The sequence below is a fragment of the Mustela erminea genome, chromosome 16 (genome assembly GCF_009829155.1).
Source record: "Mustela erminea isolate mMusErm1 chromosome 16, mMusErm1.Pri, whole genome shotgun sequence".
Lineage (NCBI taxonomy): Eukaryota > Metazoa > Chordata > Mammalia > Carnivora > Mustelidae > Mustela > Mustela erminea.
In genome coordinates this window covers 46,031,346-46,052,562 of record NC_045629.1, presented here as the reverse complement: position 1 = coordinate 46,052,562, position 21,217 = coordinate 46,031,346, and the positions used below count along the sequence as shown (strand labels likewise).

The 21,217-nt window shown below is 38.5% G+C and overlaps 1 protein-coding gene across 3 annotated transcripts in view; it reads right to left on the bottom strand.

Annotated features, from left to right (window-relative positions):
• Positions 1–21,217, bottom strand: part of CPQ (carboxypeptidase Q) — a 449,400-nt gene continuing 428,183 nt past the window's right edge. For 2 of the 3 annotated variants that reach the window (XM_032316614.1, XM_032316615.1), the window contains one exon: positions 1–476. In XM_032316614.1, the coding sequence (XP_032172505.1) occupies positions 313–476 (164 nt within the window). In that variant the 3' untranslated portion in view covers positions 1–312. The remainder of the gene's footprint in view (positions 477–21,217) is intronic. The other variant, XM_032316616.1, reaches the window with a different exon arrangement.

The window sequence follows — 21,217 nt, the reverse complement described above, 5'->3', positions numbered from 1 at the left end:
GATCTTCCAAATTTTTATTGAGTATTTATCTTCAAAGCAGAAACAATAATTTTCACAGGTGGTATAAAGGAAGGTCCCCACTGTGATCCCTACCATATTTTGACTGTATGTGGGAGTGGGGATCATTTCTTCCTTTAGAAACAGAGAATTTGGAAAGTATTGAGAAAGATGGCAACAGAAAGTATGAGAAAGTATTACGCTCTGAAAATGGATCAGGTGAGATCAAACTGTTAGTTGAAGAGGGACTTCCTGGAGCTGCATTCCTAGAATTCCTGGCCAGAAAGGACACAAGGGCTTGCTTGCTTGTTCTCGCTAAGACCTGGGCAGCATCTCCTCCATGTCTGCGATGACGTAAGAGACAACCGCCCAAACAGCAGCAGCCACATTCATCTGCTTTGGATCCATGACAGTCATGGTATCTCCATGGGAGTGATGGAAGGAGAAATATTTATAGAGGTCATCAACTAGACTGGCTCCTGGGAAGGAAAGAGAAAGAATTTTTTAAAATTAATATGTAATGTATTATTTGCTTCAGGAGTACAGGTCTGTGAATCATCAGTCTTACACAGTTCACAGCGCTCACCACAGCACATACCCTCCCCCGTACCCATCCCCCCCACCCTCCTTCCCTCCAGCAACCCTCAGTTTGTTTCCTGAGATTTAGAAACTCTTATGGAGACAAACCGTAAGAGACTCTTGATCTCAGGAAGAGGAAGAATTCTTAGCGAAGTATTTCGACAGAGATGTGGAAGAACTGCTCAGAAACCACTGCTCAGAAACTACTCTTCCCCACTTCACTCTTCCTGGTCCTACTGTGCAGGCTACCATGCAAAAGCATTACTCTCCCAGGCTGTCTGGCAGCAAGAAATGGCCAAGTGGACACCATACTTACTACAAGGATGTGAGTGGCAGGCTTTAGGAGAGTTCTAGGAAAAGTCTTTACTTTCCCAACAAGAGTCAGGAAAATGCCCTTGTGCTGTGTTAAAAGTAGATGAAAAAAAAAAAAAGGAGATAAAAAGTTTGGAAGTACATGGGGCTAAAAGCCCCCACACTAAAAAGTGCCAAGTGTAAAGACAAAAGGAGCCTGGATTTAGAAAACATCACTAGGCCACTGAACAGGCTCTCCAATGCCTACTTCTGGACTATTGGCCACATAAAAGAAAATAAACATTTATTTGTTTAAGTAACTGATACAAATATCCTATTTATTTATAAAAAGATAACATTTGCAGGGCACCTGGGTGGCTCAGTGTTAAGGTTAAAGCCTCTGCCTTCAGCTCAGGTCATAATCCCAGGATCCTGGGATCGAGCCTGCTCCCCTCCATCTCTCTCTGTCTGTCTCTCTGCCTACTTGTGATCTCTCTCTGTCAAATAAATAAATAAAATCTTAAAAAAAAAAAAAAGATAACATTTGCTTTTGTATCTGCCAGAGTGCAAATTATGTACCTTCCTGGATACAAAAGAAAGCCCACACTCTTTTGCTCAAGGTTTCTTCTCAAATCATGGAGGGAAGGATATGATACTTTCCATAACATTTCCCAACAACCTCCAAGGACATCAGCAGGTACCTCTGCCCCACTTATGAGCTTTCTTCTTTCTCTAGTGAAGCTTTTTCTAGCTTTCACCATGATTCACAGCCCTGGGGAGTCTCTGCCATCCCTTAGTCAACCTTAGGAACCTCCTGGGCCCAGTTTGTGGATTCCAACTGCAGTTCTTTATCCTCTGGCCTTATTAACTTATTGACATACTGTCTTATCGTGAACTACACACACATAAGGTTGCAGAGAACGCAAGTGCGTATCATGACGGGTGACAATATAAAAAAGTATGCGTATGTCCACAGTCTAATGCAAGGAAGATATTACCAGTACCTCTGAACACCATTTTATGAGTTCCTCCACCCCATGCCAATCCCTCCCTCCCTCCAGAGGTACCCATTTTTCCATTCTGCTTGTGTGTTAATCACTCCTTGACTTTGTAAAAAATAGTCTCACTGTATGTTTATATGTCATATAATAAATAAAATAAAAAAATAAATAAGTAAGTAAGTAAATAATTGTTTAACACTGTCTGCCTTTGAAACAGACATCAGATATATTTCTGTGACTTGCTTTTTCCCACTCAGTACGTTTAACTGTAGTATTTTCATTTTTTATTGCTGTATATTATTTCATTCTATTTATTTATCCATTTTCCTGATGATGGACATTCAGGTTGCTTCCAGTTTTCTATTATTATATGTTGTTAGCAGCATTCTTTAGCATCTAAATAAAGGAATGAAATTCCTGGGCTATAGAGAGGTGTGTGCTCAATTTTATCGTGTAATTCCAAAATGCTGCCCTTTTCAATGTGCACTTCTGCTGTCAGTATCTGAGTCCTCCTCTTGTCTTACATCCTCTCTAGCACTTGCTCTTGTCAGGCTAATATTTGCTAATCTGGTGGGTATGAAATATCATCTCATTATGGTTTTAACTTTAATTGTTAAAATTATTAATGAAATTGAACATGTTTTCATATATGTATTTTTTGTCATTTATGTTTTCTCTTTTGTGAAATTATTTTTGCTCATTTTCAATAGATTTATCTTTTCTTATTGATTTGTAGGAATTCTTAAAATATTTTAGATACTAAGAATAAGAAGTATCTTAATTACTACTAGTAGCTTAGTTACTACTGCTTTCTATGTCTTATAATCTGGCAGAGCAAATTCTGTCACCTTCTCTTCCTTCCCCTTCAGGAATGTCTTCCTATTCTTAACTGACCTTTCAGATGAAGTTTGGAATCATTTTTAAATTGTATAAAAAATATTCTTGGAATTTGATGGAAGTTGTGTTAATCCACATGTCAATTTCAGGAGAACTCACATCTTTATATTAAGATATTGTGTTCTTATCCATGAAAATGTGTATATCCATGAAAATGTTTCTATTTATTGAAGTTTTTTTTTTTTAAAGATTTTATTTATTTATTTATTTGACAGAGAGAAATCACAAGTAGATGGAGAGGCAGGCAGAGAGAGAGAGAGGGAAGCAGGCTCCCTGCTGAGCAGAGAGCCCGATGCGGGACTCGATCCCAGGAACCTGAGATCATGACCTGAGCCGAAGGCAGCGGCTTAACCCACTGAGCCACCCAGGCGCCCTATTTATTGAAGTCTTCTGTAGCATCTTTAAAGTTTTGTGATGCAGTTTGCATACCTTTTGTTAGTTATCTTTTCTCCAAGGCTTATACTTTTTGTCGCTAATTGTAAATTATACATTTAAAAAAACAGCATTTTCTGTTTGTGGCTATCCTTTTTTAGCATCAAGGATATATCTGATTCATTAAAAGTCAGGTGTTCCTTCTTTTGTACACTCTGGAGCAGTTTGTGTAAGATTAGAATGATTCGTTTCCTGGGTTTTTTTTGTTTGTTTGTTTGTTTGTTTGTTTTGGTAGAACTCTTTACAAAACCAGGTCATGATCCCAGGGTCCTGGGATGGAACCTTGCATCAGGATCCCTGTTTAGCGGGAAGCCTGATTCTCTCTCTCCCACTCCCTCTGCTTGTGTTCCCTGTCTCACTGTGTCTCTCTCTATCAAATAAATAAATAAAATCTAAAAAAAACCACACCAAACCCAAAAGAACCCATTTAAGTCTGATAATTTGCTTATGGTAAATATTTTAACTAATGATTTGATTTCTATCCTGGTTATTGGGCTACTGGGATTTTGTATTTCTTCCTGAATTAACTTTGGAAATTATATTTTTTAGGAATGTGTGAGTTTTGCCCAAATATTCAAAATAATCAAAATCAAAATAATCAGCATGAAATTATCAGTAATATCCCGTTTTTATCTCTGTTTATGTCTGCATGTATAGGAATGAACTTTTTTTCATTCTCCTTATTAGTTATTAGTGTCTTCTCTCTTTTTTGTTCATCAGCAGTTGTTGTCAGCAGTTTGTCAGTCTTATTAGTCTTTTGGAAAAAAAAGTCTGGGTGGCTCAGTCGTTAAGCATCGGCCTTCTGCTCAGGTCATGATCCCAGGGTCCTGGGATGGAGCCCTGCATCAGGCTCCCTGCTCAGCGGGAAGCCTGCTTCTCCCTCTCCCACTCCCCTGTTGGTGTTCCCTCTCTTGCTGTGTCTTTGTGTGAAATAAATAAATAAAATCTTTTAAAGAAGAAAAGAAAAAATAAAGACAACTTTTTTGAACACTCTACTATAGAGTGCTTTTCCTTCCATTGATGTCTACTCATATTTATTGCTTCCCTCCTTCTTAATTGCTTTTTTAAAAAATTTGCTTTATTTGCTTTTTGCTTTATTTGCTTTTGCTTTTCTTTTTCTAACATCTTGAGGTGAATGTTCAGTTTATTGCTTTGCAGTGTTCTGTCTCCAGCATAAGCAATAAGGCTGCGATCTTCCTCCTACTGCTGCTTCAGCTATCTGTAGCCCTATATGCCACCAGCTCTGCGGAGTATGGTCAAGATCACGGAGTTCTAAATGTTCGCCAAGTCCTGGTTTGATTTTTTCTTTGACACATAAGTTATAATGTGTTTTCTAATTTTTAAAATGCATGGGGTTCCCTTATTTTTTCATTACTGATTTCTAATTGAACCGATAGAGAATACAGGTTATACGATACAGCTTCTTTTCAATCCATTGAGATTTTCTCTGTAGCCTATTGTGTGATCCGTTTTTAAGAATGTTCCATATGTGGAAAAGAACGTGATTCCTGTGTGCCGTGTATATGCGTGAGATCACGCTTGTTTCTTCAAATCTCTTAACACCTAACAGATTTATTTTCTATTTGAGCTATCAATTTTGAGAGGGATATGTGAAAATGTCCCTCTGTGATTTTGGATTTCTTTTTTCTTGCAGTTCCAGCAATTTCTTTTTTATATATTTCAAACTTACACTATTAGGGGCGCACAAATTTAGAGTTACAGCTTCCTGGTAAATTGAACATCTTTATTAATGCGTAGTTATCCTCTTCATTTTTAGTAATGCTTTTTTCCTTGAAGTTAGTTTTTCCTAATACTTAATACAGCCATACCTTCTTCCTTTACCCTCGTATGTCTTCTCCCATTATTTTACTTGCACTCTTCCTTTCTCCTTATGTTTTTAGAGGCTTCTGTTATGAAGACTTTAAAGCTGAATTTTAAAAATCTAGTCTAACAGTCTGAATTTTAACTGGACAGTATAATTTCTTTGTAAGATTTTATTTATTTATTTATTTGACAGATAGAGATCACAAGTAGGCAGAGAGACAGGCAGAGGGAGAGGAAGGGAAGCAGGCTCCCTGCTGAGCAGAGAGCCTGATGTGGGGCTCGATTCCAGGACCCTGGGATCATGACCTGAGCTGAAGGCAGAGGCTTTAATCCACTGAGCCACCCAGGTGCCCCATGGACAGTATAATTTCTTTATGAAGATTGTGATTACTATTAAGTTAAATTCATTTATGCCATCCTAGTTTTTGCTTTCTATGTGTTAATTGTGTTGTCTAGATTTATTTTTTTTTTTTCTCCCTTTCCTTTCTTGCCTTCCTCCGTGTTGATTTTCCCCCCTATCATTCCTTCTTTCTCTCCAATCTACTAGTTTGGAGGTGACACACTTTATTTCAATTCCATCAGTGGAGACCCTAGAAATCTTAGCTCATATATTTAGCCAAAGTTAATCAATATCTTATATAAGGACACTAGGGTCCTTTTGTCTCCAGATGCACTCACTGCTCATTCAAAACCATGATCCAGGGAAACAAATTGGCAGACATCCTCACACAAATGCCAGGCTCCAGAGTTTTCTTACCTCTATAAATTCTTGCTTTATCATTTTTCATCTCTGAGGAATTTCCTTACTTTGCCTCATTAAGCCATGTATTATAGAAAGACAGTTATAGTTTTATCCAAAATAGTTTTTGGGGGGAGGAATGTGTCTATAAACTTCTGATCTACCATGTTAGTAGAGTTCTCTTCCTATAATCCTCTACTTCCTGCCCTGTGGATTGGACCCTGTCCTTGTTCCTATGATCTTCGTGGCCTTAGCATGCTGTCTAGATTTTCTCTATCCCAGCCCAAGTTTTTAAAACTTCGCGCCAAGGTTTACTTCTATCTAAGTCCCTAAACTTCTTGTTCTGAAGTAGAATTTGGATTTATCTCCATTCATATTTCACACTGAGTTCAGCTATAGTGCTATTAAACAAACATAAGCCTGTGAAGCAAAAAAAAAAAAAAAAAAAAAAAAAGTGTAAAAGAAAAATTCAGTGGTCACCTCTGACAACTAATGACTCCAGTGCCTGCCAGGAAATATCCAAAACAGGGTGTATTAAGCTGACAATGCCTATCAAACCCTTCATCCGTGTAGAGGAAAGTCCTTCCAATTCAATGATTTTTCTTTCTAAACTGGTAAAACATGTTTTCTGTTAGCCCATGGCTCTGAAAAAGTGGGATCTTACCATCATCCAGCCTGATAATGTAAAACTGTCAGTGGATGGGCTGGAGTTGAGGTCCACAAATATTCAGAAGGTTCGGTCCAGTTCAATTGGGCAATTGTACTTGAGATCCTACAATACTCTGGGCAGTGGTCTAAATACTGAGGCAGACGTAAAGATGAAAAAGACACAGCTGCTTCTGTCTTTCAAAAGAGAGCTTTTGACAGAGTGTCCACAAGCAATAATAACACAGAATGTACTGAGGGCCATGAGGAAAGGACAAAGAAACAGCAGATGCCTCATGTATCTGAATGACCTTCTTTGGCCCCTAGACTAGGTCCTCTTGCTGTGTGCACTCCATACTTCTCTTATAATCTCCACCACCTTTTGTTATAATTTTATGTTTGACATCTGATTTCCCCACTAAACTGTAAACTCTCTGAAGGTAATACCTCTGTTTTGTTCTCTGCTCTGTCACCAATGCTTATAATATAGTGCCATATAAAAGATGAAGGTGTATTTGTTGAGCTAATGAATGAAACAGGTGAATTTTATGAGTGAACTGGGCCTTGAATGTGCTGTACCAGTCAGAGTCCTTGTAGGAAACAGATGGGTCCTCCAAAAAAGTAATGTGGAGAATTTGATGAAAGGACTATTTACAAAGAGTGGTTGGGGTTAAATAAAGCTCAGAAGAGACGATGAAGCATCCCAAGGCTGGCAAGAAAGAGACATTACCACTCCTAGGCTTGGAAGGCAAAGAGAGCAGCTCTGGCTTCAGGAGAGGGTCACCAGGGGAGTCATAGCTATTTGTAGAAGTCAGGGAATCAATCAGTTTCCTGCCGGTGCCTCCTGTATCCTATGGGGCCTCCCCATGGCCAAACCCAATCATAAGCCAGAGGGAAGGAGTGATTTGTTAATATGCAGTCCAAAACAGTCTCTAGGGCCACAACAGAGAAAGGTCAGGATTGATCCGGAGTGGTAAAAGAGAATTTTAACATAAATACTTAAGATATCAACAGACACGAGATGGGGTGAAGACATTCCAAGTGAAAGAGTATGTGAGCATTCCACTTTGGGTGATGTGTTTGTGTGGGTAACTTAGGTTAATTATTGGCAGATAAATTATTGGTAACCAACTGTGGAAAGTCCTGAATATTAGGCTGAAAATAGATGGAATGTATTAAGCTGAAAATAGATGGAATGGGAGACTTTGGGAACCAAAGGGCAGGAAGGCAGGGAGACTAGAGTTCCATCTTAGGGACAGCTCCAGAGGAATGTGGAGGTGGAGTTGTGTAAACATCATGGTGGTGAAGAGAAGGCCAGAGAAGAGGTATCATCTGGGGGCAGGTGACAAAGACCAGGGCCACATGAGAATAGCCTAGTTTCTTTTTTTTTTTTTTTTAAGATTTTATTTATTTATTTGACAGAGAGAGATTACAAGTAGGCAGAGAGAGAGAGGAGGAAGCAGGCTCCCTGCTGAGCAGAGAGCCCGATGCGGGACTCGATCCCAGGACCCTGAGATCATGACCTGAGCAGAAGGCAGCGGCTTAACCCACTGAGCTACCCAGGCGCCCGAGAATATCCTAGTTTCTGAAATTCTCTAGAAAGCATATGGATGAAGATAATCAAAATTCCCAGTGAAAAGGCCAGAGGTCCATTTTAAAACCAGAAGATTCCTTATGTCATGATCTCACAGCACACCCAGGAGAGACAAATCTGTTTGCTTACTTTGGTAGGAGCAAGAAGCATTTTAACAGAAACTGTGACATTTTAGAACCAGCTGAGCCTGTGAGGAGCATATGCTGTCTGGATCCCAGAGAGCTTCAGGTGGAATACGAATTCATATACAAGTTAAGGACAAAGTCAAGAGTGAAGTTCAAGGAATGAAAGTCACCGAGGGTAGATGGAAGATGAATTAGAATCATGTACACAAAGAAACAGGAAAGGACATTTCACTCCAGTAGACAGAGTATGGCTCACTTGGGGTTGTTTTCCTGCAATCCAGCGCTTCTTAAAGATACTGCATGATGGGTTATGGGAAAGGCTCCAAATTCCAGACTGAAAAAATAGAAGCAAGATAGACTTGTGTGTGCCCTCTCCAGGCCTCTGAAATTCCCGTTCAGTCTCAGACTGAAAGAACTTGCCTGCCAGATGGGTGGGAATTTGGCTGCCTCCCCTCACAACTGGAGCATTAGAGAAGGCATTTCCTCAGAGATCATCGAAGTTCCCATGAACATTTTATATAACTAAAACAACTCCAGAAAATCTGATATTACCAATGAGAATGCTGATAACCACAGGCGATAGGAGGTGGGCCTTTGGCTGCCTTGCAGCTTTGTCTCCGCAATTCCAAGGAGACATTTTATCAGTGACAGCTACTAATCTAAAAGACCAGCCCTGAGGGAGAGCCTGCATTTCAATTTTGAGAGCACCTGACACGCTCTCTTGGGTGGAGGGAATGTTAACTCTCCCTGGGGATAAATTGCAGTCTCTTTTGACAGCTATATGATCTCTGAACAGGGAATCATCAAACGCTTTTTAGAAATAGAAAGCTGGTAGGAAGGAGTCTGCTCTGAAGGCCAACATTCACCCCCTGGAAAAAAACTACAGCATTATTAGGGTAGTTCACTGTTAGGAAATTATTTCTAAGGGACACTTGGAATTTAGGATGTGAAGACATGTATCCTTGAGTATGTCAGCCAAGAAGGTAGACCTACACAGGGAGATATAGCTGAGAACACAGGTGTTACAGTCAGATGGGCCTAGGTTCAAATTCAAACTCTTCTGCTTAATAACTGGGTGACTTTGGGTGAATCATATAAGGCCTTTTTAGCCTTAGTTTTCTCACTCATGAAATGGGGCTCCTAGGATCTGACTTTCAAGGTTCTGGTCAAAATTAGTAGGCATTCATTTAGTACTTTATTACAGATGTTAGAGATCCATAGGGATGACCCGATATATACACAGCAACTTGATCAATTAAATGCAACTTGGAGGGACTTAAAGTTTGAATTTAGTAAGTTAAAGTTCTGACAAGTGTTCTTAAAGATGAAATAGCTGGGCCATGATGTCTGTTCTACATGACCCCACCTCGACCTGTTTGGATTATTTTTCCTTCTCCTCCTTCCCATCCCTTTCTCTCCTCTCTGAATCTTTTTCTATAAACATTCATGTCAGAAAATATTTTCCAGCTGTGTGACTGGGTGAAGATGGTCCAATGAATATTGTAAGAAATATCCAACCCGCCCCATACTGTTCACAGCAGATTCCAATCTTCACAGAGAGATCTCAGTAATGACTGTGGTCGTGCAGGATATTGGAACAAGACTGAATACCTGCTAATTCCTGAAAAGATCAGGGTGGCGGGGGTGGGGGGAGCAAATATACAAAGATTCTCATATTCTCCTCTTTTCATAGGTTGACTCTCATTCATTTGTAATCAGTGGATTTTCATGTACACAAATTAGGCAATTCATGCAATGAGAAGTTTTTGAAAGACATTTGAAAGCTTTGAAAGTTTAAATTCAAGTCTGTTATTTCAGCACATACATTGGCTGCTGCAATGTTGCATGAAAGATGCACTAACAGGCAATCAGCTGTGGAAAATCCATTTCTCCTTTATAAACAGATCTTGAACAGTCTGGAGTATGCAATTTAATTGCAATGGAATGGATTACAGACATTCCCCTGATCATAATTGTGGGGTTAGAGAAGAATGTTATGGTCTTAACTTATTCCCTGCAAGAAAATGGTCCCCCTAGTATCTATAAAATCTAAAAGACATTTAAACTTTAATTAAAATTATTATTTATTTTAGCAACATTATCAGTGAAAAACATTATTGCCAAAACAATTAGAAAATCAATTCATGGACTTTGTAGACATTTAATCTTTCTTTTCAAAAAGGGCAGCTTTATCCCTATGGTATTAAATCTCATTGAAAATTGGAGTAAGAAGCAGTTAATTAATAGCTTCCTAACCCATAGCTCTCCAGAAAAGAAAGCAACTTCTAAGCGAAAAAGGAAAACAAAAAACAAAAACAAAAAAAAACCAGAAAGGACAAGACAAGAAAGGGAAGGGAAAAAAATCTCCAATCAAAACTCCATAAAAAGTATTATAATTTTAGTTTCTAAACTCTTAATTTATCCAAGAATTGCCAAGTCTGTGCTAAAAAGGTTCAGGCATAAGTCTGTACCTTCTCTTTGTAAAGCTTGGATTGGCTGCTGGGATAACCTGGACTACATAGTTTAAGTCAACACCGCCAGATCTGGTGAGCTCCAGTTCACATGTACCTGAACTCTGTGATAATGATTCATCCTTCCATAAAGTTGAACACTACAGAGCAGCAGCAAGACTAATTAATCCCTGCTGCATGAAGCTGGTACTACAGACTCACACATAGGAGGAGTAACAAGGACACCGTTTGTTGAGTGCTTCCTGTGCGCTTAAGGCTTTAGGAGATTATTCCATGTAGTTCTCCCAGTGAGCCCATGAAGGGATGGTCATCACGTGTCATTAACAGATGGAAAATAGATTTAAGGAACTTGTCTAGAGTCATACAATAATAAGTGGTAGAGATAGGATTCAAATCCAGGTGTCTCTGATCTAAAAACTGTACCTTAACCAGTGTTCTCTACCTTCTCTAACTGCTCTATCCCAGGAATCTATAACTACTTTCTCCCTAGTGGGAAACAATTTGTACAATTTATCCCATTCACTGGTCTGGCCCCCATACCTATTTCTGCCTCATGACATGAAGACAGAAATTCAAATACGAGGTGTCCTAGATCATGAAACAGTGAAGACTTGAATTATGTTCATACAGTGGACAGCCTGGGACCACCTATCAGAAGATGAACAGCAGAGACCATCTGTCACCAAGTCCTCTGCTCTGTCTGGGCCACACTCTCAAGGGCCTGCCAGTCCTCTTGAGAGTTTCTGGATGGTTCTATCTAGAACTCCTCCACCCTGATCTCTCATTATCCCACTTTTCACTGTCTAAAGTTAGATATTTTTTTAAAGTTTTTATTTATTTATTTGCCAGAGAGAGAGAGAACATAAGAGACAGCAGAAGCAGGGAGAGAGGCAGGCAGAGGAAGAAGCAGGGTCCCTCCTGAGCATGGAGCCTGACCTGAGACTCGATCCCAGGACCCTGAGATCATGACCTGAGCCAAAGGCGGATGCTTAACCGACTGAGCCACCCAGGTGGTCCTAAAAGTATATTATTCTTGTAACGGTTTTATCATTTGCTGCCTGTCTTTCCCATTGGGATATAAGCTCTATAAGTGCAAGAACTTTGTCCTTCTGTCCACTTCCCAATGCCTAGCATGTAATAGAACCTCAATAAATATTTGCTGACTCACTAAATGGATAAATGAAAGAATTTATTAAATATCAAATTGGACAAAAGTAGAGAAGAATATTGATTGGTTTTATCCTCTCTCTACAGCAACTTTTGGTAAGTAAAGCCTGCTTTCCAGGGATACTACTCTTAGCTCTCCAAGTAGGTTCTTATTTCTAAAAACATGTGATATGTCATATACAAGCTGAGATCCAAACGCTCTCTTATGGATTACACAATATGTTCTTATACCTTCTACCACTGTTAGAGAAATCAACCACAACTTGAAAATAGGGCAAAAAGGTGGGCAGCACATCTTTTCAATGTCATTCAGGAGCAAAGTCCACCAAAGATTTTCTAGGAGAAAGTACTTAGTTTGACTCACTGCTTACTATTGATTAAAGGTCGCAGACTTTGTGAATTTATTATTTTAACTCATAGATTTTTGTCTAGTAGAGATGAAAATGATTTCTGTCCCAAAGAAGAGATAATCCCAAAGGTTACAATTTATTGGCCTCTAAGACATTAACCAGTTTTTTTAATCTAATCTAGCAATCTTAACTTAGTATTTCTTTATTAAATTACCTAGTTTCTCAAATGCTCTATAAATTGGTATTACTATCTTACTGGATTCCTTATTAATTGAATAAAATTCTTTGACATGTGTTTATTTTCTATTTGCATAAACATCATGATTTTACCTTTTAGAAAACTGTAACTTAATACCACGCATCTACAAACTGTAAAAGAAAAATCACATTCAAACTTCTTATAAGTTAAGTTTCTCATAGTCACCATCTATAATTTTATCCATGAGCACCCTAACAAACAAAAGCACTGACCAAGCACTGATATATATATCTATATCTGTGTTTCTGTGTGCAGAATGTTGGGCTTGTCCTTAACCTCTCCCAACCCATTAATATTCTTATTTCCCTCTTGAACAGCCTTCCAACTTCCACATGAGCTTCATAATTTTACCTTTTAGAAAATTGTAATTTAGTACCTTCTCCCTACAAACCTTAGGTGAATAATCACATTCGTATATGATAAGGTCCTTATCTTTGAGTTTATTATTTATATGTGTGTGTGTATTTATAGCTTCATATATAGCTGGAGAGAAACACCCATACCACTCTGTGCTTCTGTCCACTTTTGTAACACAAAATAACATCGATACTTCTTTTAGAGGGGTGGTTTTGAATCTTACTCCTTGTTATATATTGGTCCCAATTTATTATTCTCCCTTTGTCCATATAGAACTTATTACCCACTTCCATATCCTCTTGTCAGTAAAAGTCCCACCTATCTGAGCCAATGTGATTCCTCATAAATTCTTTTCTGCAGTTTCTCTCCACACTTGGGGAAAGATGCTCAATAAGGAAACATCTGTAAAAAAATGGTTTCTGACAGAATGTACTGTCAGAACATTCAATGTATGTGGGTCTTGGAGTTAAAAAGACTAAAGATTGTTTCTAGTACAGTATTTACAATGAAAGCCTTAAAATTATCCTGGGTTTTCCAATAATTCTGCTCAAATGAACAGATTTTGATTTCTGGCTACAGATGCAAAAAAAAGCTACTGTGCAATAGAAAGCAGGTGTTAAGATACGAACCTTTGGGGCACGTGCACCCAAATGTTTATAGCAGCAATGCCCACAATAGCCAAACTATGGAAAGAACCTAGATGTCTATCAACAGATGAATGGATAAAGAAGATGTGGTATATATACACAATGAAATACTATGCAGCCATCAAAAGAAATGAAATCTTGCCATTTGTGATGACGTGGATGGAACTAGAGGGTATCATGCTTAGTGAAATAAGTCAATCGGAGAAAGACAACAATGAGGAAGTGGAGATGCAACGTGGGGGGTTTGGGTGTAGGAAAAGAATAAATGAAACAAGATGGGATCGGGAGGGAGACAAATCATAAGTGACTCTTAATCTCACAAAACAAACTGAGGTTTGCCGGCGGGAGGGGGGCCAAGAGAGGGGGGTGGGGTTATGGACATTGGGGAGGGTATGTGAGTGCTGTGAAGTGTGTAAACCTGGCGATTCACAGACCTGTACCCCTGGGGATAAAAACACATTATATGTTTATAAAAAAATAAAAAATTTAATTAAAAAAAAGATACAAACCTTTGTCTCTGCTTGCCACCTCCCATTCTTTTGGCCAGCAGAGACAAAGGAAATGAGACAAATTGGAAATATTACATGGACATGCTGTTCTAGACTTATTTCCCATACTGAATATTAATAATTCTCCAAAACTGGTTGGCAGGAGTATTGCAGAAATGCCTGGGTGACATGGGAGAGCGGGAGCCCCAATTTTGCCACCCACTATTCAATGATTATGGTATTGAAGGCCAACCATTTGACAGGAGGATGTCTGTTCCTGAAAGCAGTCACAAAGGGAGACTCTATGAGCCTCTGACCAGTAAGTCTCACTTCCACATGGCCAGGCTAATGGAGTTATAAAATCCAAGCACTTTAACACATAGTTTATAAGGAAAGAGAAATCATGGCTTTTGTAAGAGTAAGCCTTGGCTTCTTTATGATGATTAAAAAGTTAAAAAAAAAAAAAAAGGTTGTAAGAAAAGAGAAAGGAGATTTCTACCTATTCAAAGAACCTTTGATTAAACTATGCTACAACCAAAAAGGTTGGCTTGCTGTGGAAGCGAATGTTTGCTGTGCATACAGAACTAACTGGCTATCACACAAAGAAAAGAAGCAACAGGTATTTCTCCGCAAGGAAGTCCACCTGAGGGTTGGTATCATTATTTGGAATTGGAATCAGTCTTGAAAGCCTGCAAATGCCTTTCCAGTTACACTGTCGATCTCCATTATCCCCCCCAATAAGTAGGACAGGCTAAAATTGCACCTTTTAGGGTAGCAAGTATAAATTCACCACTGATGAAGCCATACTTGGTTTCAAAGAAATGAGGCTAGTTGAGAGGGTACACTTAATAATTTTAGGTCATGTCAAACTGGATAGCCAAAATCTCCACAAAATTCCTTTGGGGGTCATTGTCAGAAGCAGAATTATGGGCTGGATGGACCATGAGCCTGCACCGAGATGGGCTTGTTTTCACTTCTAGATAACATAGTGTCAAGGTCACAAGAAGATACACCATGGAAAATAGGAAACCATATATAAAATAAAGTTTTACTACTAAAAACAATCCCAGCTGAAAAGAGGCTATCTTAAAAATATAATAAAATTTAAGTACTAATGAATAACATGTATCATATCCAGAAACCAGGAAGATGGTGTTATGTGAATCAATTTAGAAGTAGCTTAAGCCAATGAAGACAACTGATCTGGGAGTGAGAGTCTCTTGGTTTCTTTCTATTCTCCATATTCATTTATGTGTCAGACAGCATAAATTTATCCAAAATAAGTGTGTCCATGATTTTGTGCGAGGCAGGCGGTTCAACAAAGAGATGACAAATTACTTGGCTAATGCTGCAAAATATTAGTAAACTTTCCTCCACCTCAGCTTCCAAGGAAAAACAATAATAGACACATGGTGAATAATTCTTGCCTCAAGCCATCATCCTTGAAAATGGAGCAAAATCAGATGTTGAATTCACCAATTAGATGGTGAATATTTTGGTAAATAATTGGCTCATCTATTGAGCTTTCATTTTATTTATGCAAATAAGCTTTTTCTTTCTTGGTCACCTGAGAGGTTCCCATTTGGCAGTTAAATGTAGCCCCTTTAGCCGACTATCCACTAGAAGGATGAAACTTTCTTTTCACATAAAACCTTCTAAAATATAACTTTCTAAAAATTATTACTCAGTGAAGGAAAAAATAAGCTAAACACAAAAAGCTTTGTGAATTCCAAAACAAAAGAAGTAAATGTTTAAGAAGGAGCTTGGAAATGAATATGCATTTAATGCAAACATATTTCACTTAAAGAAAAACATCAGTTCCAGAATTATCCATTAGATGCTAACACTTGTGAAAAGATCCTGGCCCATGGCAATCTACTTATAGAGAATCTACAAGTCTATGGTGCAAATTTAACATTTAAATGTAACTAAATTTCCAGTGCATTTATGGTTGGCCCTCATTAATATAATTTTAAGGAAATTCTTATAATGAAGAAATAGTGATTATTCTCAATAGCCACCCAAAATATAGTTATAGTACATTTGATTAAATGCCTCTGTGGTGAGATAAATTGCAATTTACACATTTCTGTGTGTTCTTTAAGAAAAAAATAAAAAGGCCAAGGATGACAAAGGAAGCTAATGGTACTTTGGGGGATAACATGTCATTAGCTGTTCCATCATTTATGCTGAAACTCCTGAATTACTGGGTAAGGTAAATAGTGCTTGAGATTTGCTGCTACGAACCCTGAAATAGTTTCCAGCACAAAATTTATAAATAATACCAGGAGTCCTACTGTTTCATCTCCTAAGTCATTTTACTTAAAGACTTTAGAATTCTCGACAAAGGTAAAAATATACAGTCCTTTACTAATTAAACTGGTAAGAAGACCTCATTAGGAAGGATACGTAACATGAAGCATGAATTATTTCTTGTTTAATTTCATACAGAATAGGGTGCCTGGGTGGCTTAGTCACTTAAGCATGTGCATTTGGCTCACTCATGATCCCAGAGTTCTGGGATCGAGTCCCACCCACATCAGGCTCCTTGCTCAGCAGGAAGTCTGCTTCTCCCCTCCCTCTGCCTGATGTTCCCCCCTGATTATGCTCTCTCTCTCCCTCTCACTCTGTCAAATAAAATAAAATAAAATAAAATAAAATAAAATAAAATAAAATAAAATAAAATAAAAAGATAACTTCATACAGAATAGAAACAATTGTTCTGTTATTATAAATAAGTTAAATGACTACTTAGGATGATCACAGTGACATTTCCAATGTCGAACTCATTGCTGCACAGCAAGACAGGCCCTAGGGATTCTGCCAAACATGGCCTGGATATACAGCTTTTGAAAAGCAGATCATGTTCATTCATTTGTTATCTACTGAACTCTTACTAAGTACCAAGTACCTTGCTAAGCCCTGGGCAAACAATGGAGGGCATAACTTAAACATGTGTGCTCTCATGGAATTTCACAGAACTTTCCATCTAGTAGAGTATATCTGTAGAAAGGGAGTTGACTAAGATTACATCCAAAACTACTTGGGATGTCACAGATGAAATTCAAAAAGGAAAAAGCCTTGTTCTCTCCAAGTCACTGATTTTAATGCAGTAAAGACTGTTTATGAGCATGTCTCTCACCATGGGCATGGTACAGAGACTGGGAAATAGCACTCCTGATTATTGTCTCCAGGATATTGGTTCTGTATAATGACATATCATTTAATGATGAAAAAGGTAACAAAATCATGACCATAATCATAGCCAGGATTTACTAAGTACTTTCTATGTTCCATGGCCTTAACTAAACATTTGACATTCATTATCTTATCAAATCATCATAATGATTCTCTAATTATTATTATCCTCGTTTTACAGATGAATAAAGTTCGGCTTAAAGGTTATGATGATGATTAGAAGCAAAAGAGTCTGGTGAGAGGATCAGTAGACTTTTTTTTTTTTGCCTTGTGCTGAATTCATCCCTTCATCTTAAAGATGAAGACCACAGGACAGGGAGTTTTGGCCTCACAGAGTGGTTGGAAAGGGCAATCCTATGAATCTGCCATCCCCTGATAACCCATGCCCACATAATCACCCATCCTTTCTTTCCAGGGAACTTCTCACATGAACCTGTTTTTTTTTTTTTTTTTTTTTTTGAAATTGCTTCTATAAGATTCCATAATAGAATGCAATGTACATCTCCACAATTATATCCTTCCCTTTCTTCTAATTCAACGTTTCATGCTTGGTAACAGACATCTAAATCCATTCTGCTTATTGAGGGCAAAACCCACTCTGCCTATGATCAATGGATTGTCAAAATGGCTACTGTCCCTCTTAGCTTTTAGGATCACTTCTGTTTGTGGAGAAATGCCTTGTCTCCCTGAAAGCTTTCTTTTCACAGAAGTCAGGGCTGGGAGAGAACTTCTCCAGTCTGTCACATGCACCACATACCCAACAAGTTTGTTCCACTTTGGCTGATCGGAATTAAACATTCTCCCAGCCCCATGGGCTCTGGAAATTGTTCAGCCTCCAGCAACCTGATAGCTGTTCTTTGCTGCATCTTGTAGAATTTTAACCCTATACATGCTCAGCTCAGAATGCAACAAAAGACTCAAAGAGAACCTTATGAAGATTTCTGGATCACTTTTTTGGTTTAGCTACCTCTTCTCTGGCATTCTGTCCTATTGTCCAATGTATGAAATTAGCTCTTTGATGTATTTTGCACAGTTTTCTACTGTGTTTGCTTTAAAGATTTTACTTATTTGTCAGAGAGAGAGAGAGAGAGAGAGCGCACAAGCAGTGGAAGCAACAGGCAGAGGGAGAAGCAGGCTCCTTGCTGAGCAAGGAGTCTGATGTGGGGTTTGGTCCCACGATCGAGGGATCATGACCCGAGTTGAAGCAGACACTTAATCGACTGAGTGACCCAGGCACTGTTTATTTGTTTGTTTTTAAAGCAAAGGACAAATCTAATACCAGTTTCTCTCTTATGGGCTGAAGCAGATATTCTTACTAGCTTCTTTTTAATTGACATACCAGCTTCTTAAAAGTAGGAAATATGTAGTGTTCTTGCTCCTACATTTCAGCATCTGAAAGTTGCTTTACTCATCAATAAAACAGACTGGCTAATAGCACAAATTATAGAGCCAATCACACTGAGTTTAAATTCTGACTCGGCATGTATTGGCTTATGGTATGAGGAAGGATATTTTACCTCTCTTGAGGTAAAATATAGACCTGATTTTCCCGTCTATAATATAGGAATAATAATAATGACAACTATATTTTAGGTTTGTTTAAGCTTCAATGAGCTAGTGAAGCAGAGTGCGGCTTGGCATATGATAATGCTCAGTAGGGTAGCTGTTAGTAATATTCCTATGACTCATCACTCAAAGGCCCGTTAGCCTATTCCTGTATGACTGATCCTTCATTTTTTTGAAATTTCATGCAGATAATCAGAATGAGGTAGTCAACAAAGTCACATAATATTGTTTAATTGTTGTAAGAAAGAATCATGCCCCCCATTCTTCCCAGCCAATTTTGAGATAGTAACGTGAAGCTCCTAGGCTGAGAACAGAAGACATGGACAAAAGCTACATTTTAGGACACAAGGGGATTCTGAGTGCACCCTGCTCTTCATCTTTCCATCCAGATCAGCAATGAAAAGGCATATGTGTACTGCATTTCTAACAATTAGATTTCACTGGAACTGCACTAGTGGCAATAGATCAGTAAAAGAACATGGCAGTGAACCAGCTTGTAAAGGGAAGACTCTTTTTATAGAGCAAATGATTGCCTACTAATTTATCTATGCCATAAATCTGGAGTTTCGTATGTAGGGTCTATAAACGGGCTGCACCTGGGCCAGTGTCACTTTCAAAGATCAGACTTGGTCTCCTTAGGCAGCTGCTTTCAGATACATTAAGAGTTGCTCCTTTAGGGAGATTCTCCCTGGAGCTTTGATGGAGTTCTTAGGGAAGACGAGGTCCCAGTATTTACATTTGCTAGGCAAAGATGTGAAAATCACTTGTGTGTGTGCTTAGCCAGTCTGGATATCAGTCATGCGTCCAAGAATCAAATACAAATTAAAGTTTTAACATAAACAAATATCTCTGGTATTTGCTCTGCAAACCAACCCATGTGCTACCACCACCACTATTCTTCTGTCTGGGGGAATAGTCCTTCCTTATGTGCCTGAAGGCCCTTCTCTCTTGGTCCAGGATTAAAATGGCCAGCTGTCAGGTGACCTCAGCAGAGATATTGGCATCATCTGAAGTTCACGTCTTGTAAATGTTTAATGGTAGTCTTTCAGAGGATAAAGGGATAAAGAAGCAATTAAAACTCACACTCCTGACTGGATACTGTGATTAAATTCAATTCTGGTGCGTTATTTTAGTTTGATGTAGTACCCTGGTACAGGGGTCTGTATGCTCTCACTGATCTAAGTAATCCCCCACTGATATACACAAGAGATCTAATATCAAAGAATAACCACACATCAGTCATCACTTCTGAATCATCTAACAGCACCCACCTTATGAATACTACTTTGAATTTAAATAATATTTCTTTTAGAAAAGATCAGTGCTTTTGTGTTCTTACCTACCTTAACATCATTTCTGTGAGGAAAGAAGGGGTTGGATTTGTACTCCCCTGTTTTTAGAAATATGAGAGACAGAGAACCAGGGAGAGTAAATCATTTGCTTGAGATCATATAGTGACACAGAACCTGAGAGAAGTCTTGGAGGTTGGAGCATCAACCTGCAACCTTTCTGTTAGATCAGCAGAAAAGCAGTTCTGTAAGGGGCTAGAGACTACATATAGATTTGGCAGGTCATACAGTCTTCGTTGCAACTTAACTAGTCAAGTTTGCTGTCACAGCATGAAAGCAATCATTGACAGGGTGTAAATGAAAAAGAATGAGCATGACTGGTTTTGATGACTCTACGTGTGCGTGTGTGTGTGTGTTTTACAAAAATAGGTAGTGGGCCACATTTGGCTCACATGCCACAGTTTACCAACCCTTATTACTAAATAATGACCCATGTTAAATGCTGCCTTAAGCTGTAGGGGCCACTGTGTAGGACAGCAGAATTCGACATTTGAGCATGTTTCCTACATTATCATGATCTTCACAAGAACCATGCTCTGTAGGCTGTAAATGACTTTCCTTTTTATGTCTGAGGAAACTAGGAGGCTAACTCACCCAAGGCCATGTGGTTGTAAATGGAACACAAAAATTATAGCGTGAGTCTCCTGACTTCTAATAGTTCTCCTCTGCTAGATGTCCCATGGGAAATTCTTGCCAACACTTGCATTTTCAGATAAGACTATTCTAGGATCTGGGGAATTGAATGGCTTATCTGGGGCCAGTGTCTGTTAATAGCTGTGCCAGAAGTAGACACACCACCTGTTGGCCTTCAGACTAGTCTTCAATTGTGAACATTTACATTATTTTTGAACATTGTCATGAACATTTTCTTTACGTTGTCATGAACATTTTCCTTTATGTTATTGTGAACATTATCCAGGGGGAAAGGTGGAACTAGATAGAATGATGGTGTGTCCATTGTATTTTTATTCTTTAAACTCTCTGAAATGCTACTATTTTATAAATAATCTCTTTGATGTACCAAACAGTATACAGGTCCTGAATAATAATTTTTGATTCACTTTGTGTTTTTGACTAATTTTTAAATCCCAACCTGGATTATGAAAGTCTTACTGGCACACTGCAGTATTTTTTGTTTAATTTTATTCTTTAACACAGTCTGATGGTTGTATCTTCGATCATGGTACTTAATTATCTACTCCAATCTAGGAAATACATGAAAGAGAAGGAAAATAACCTGA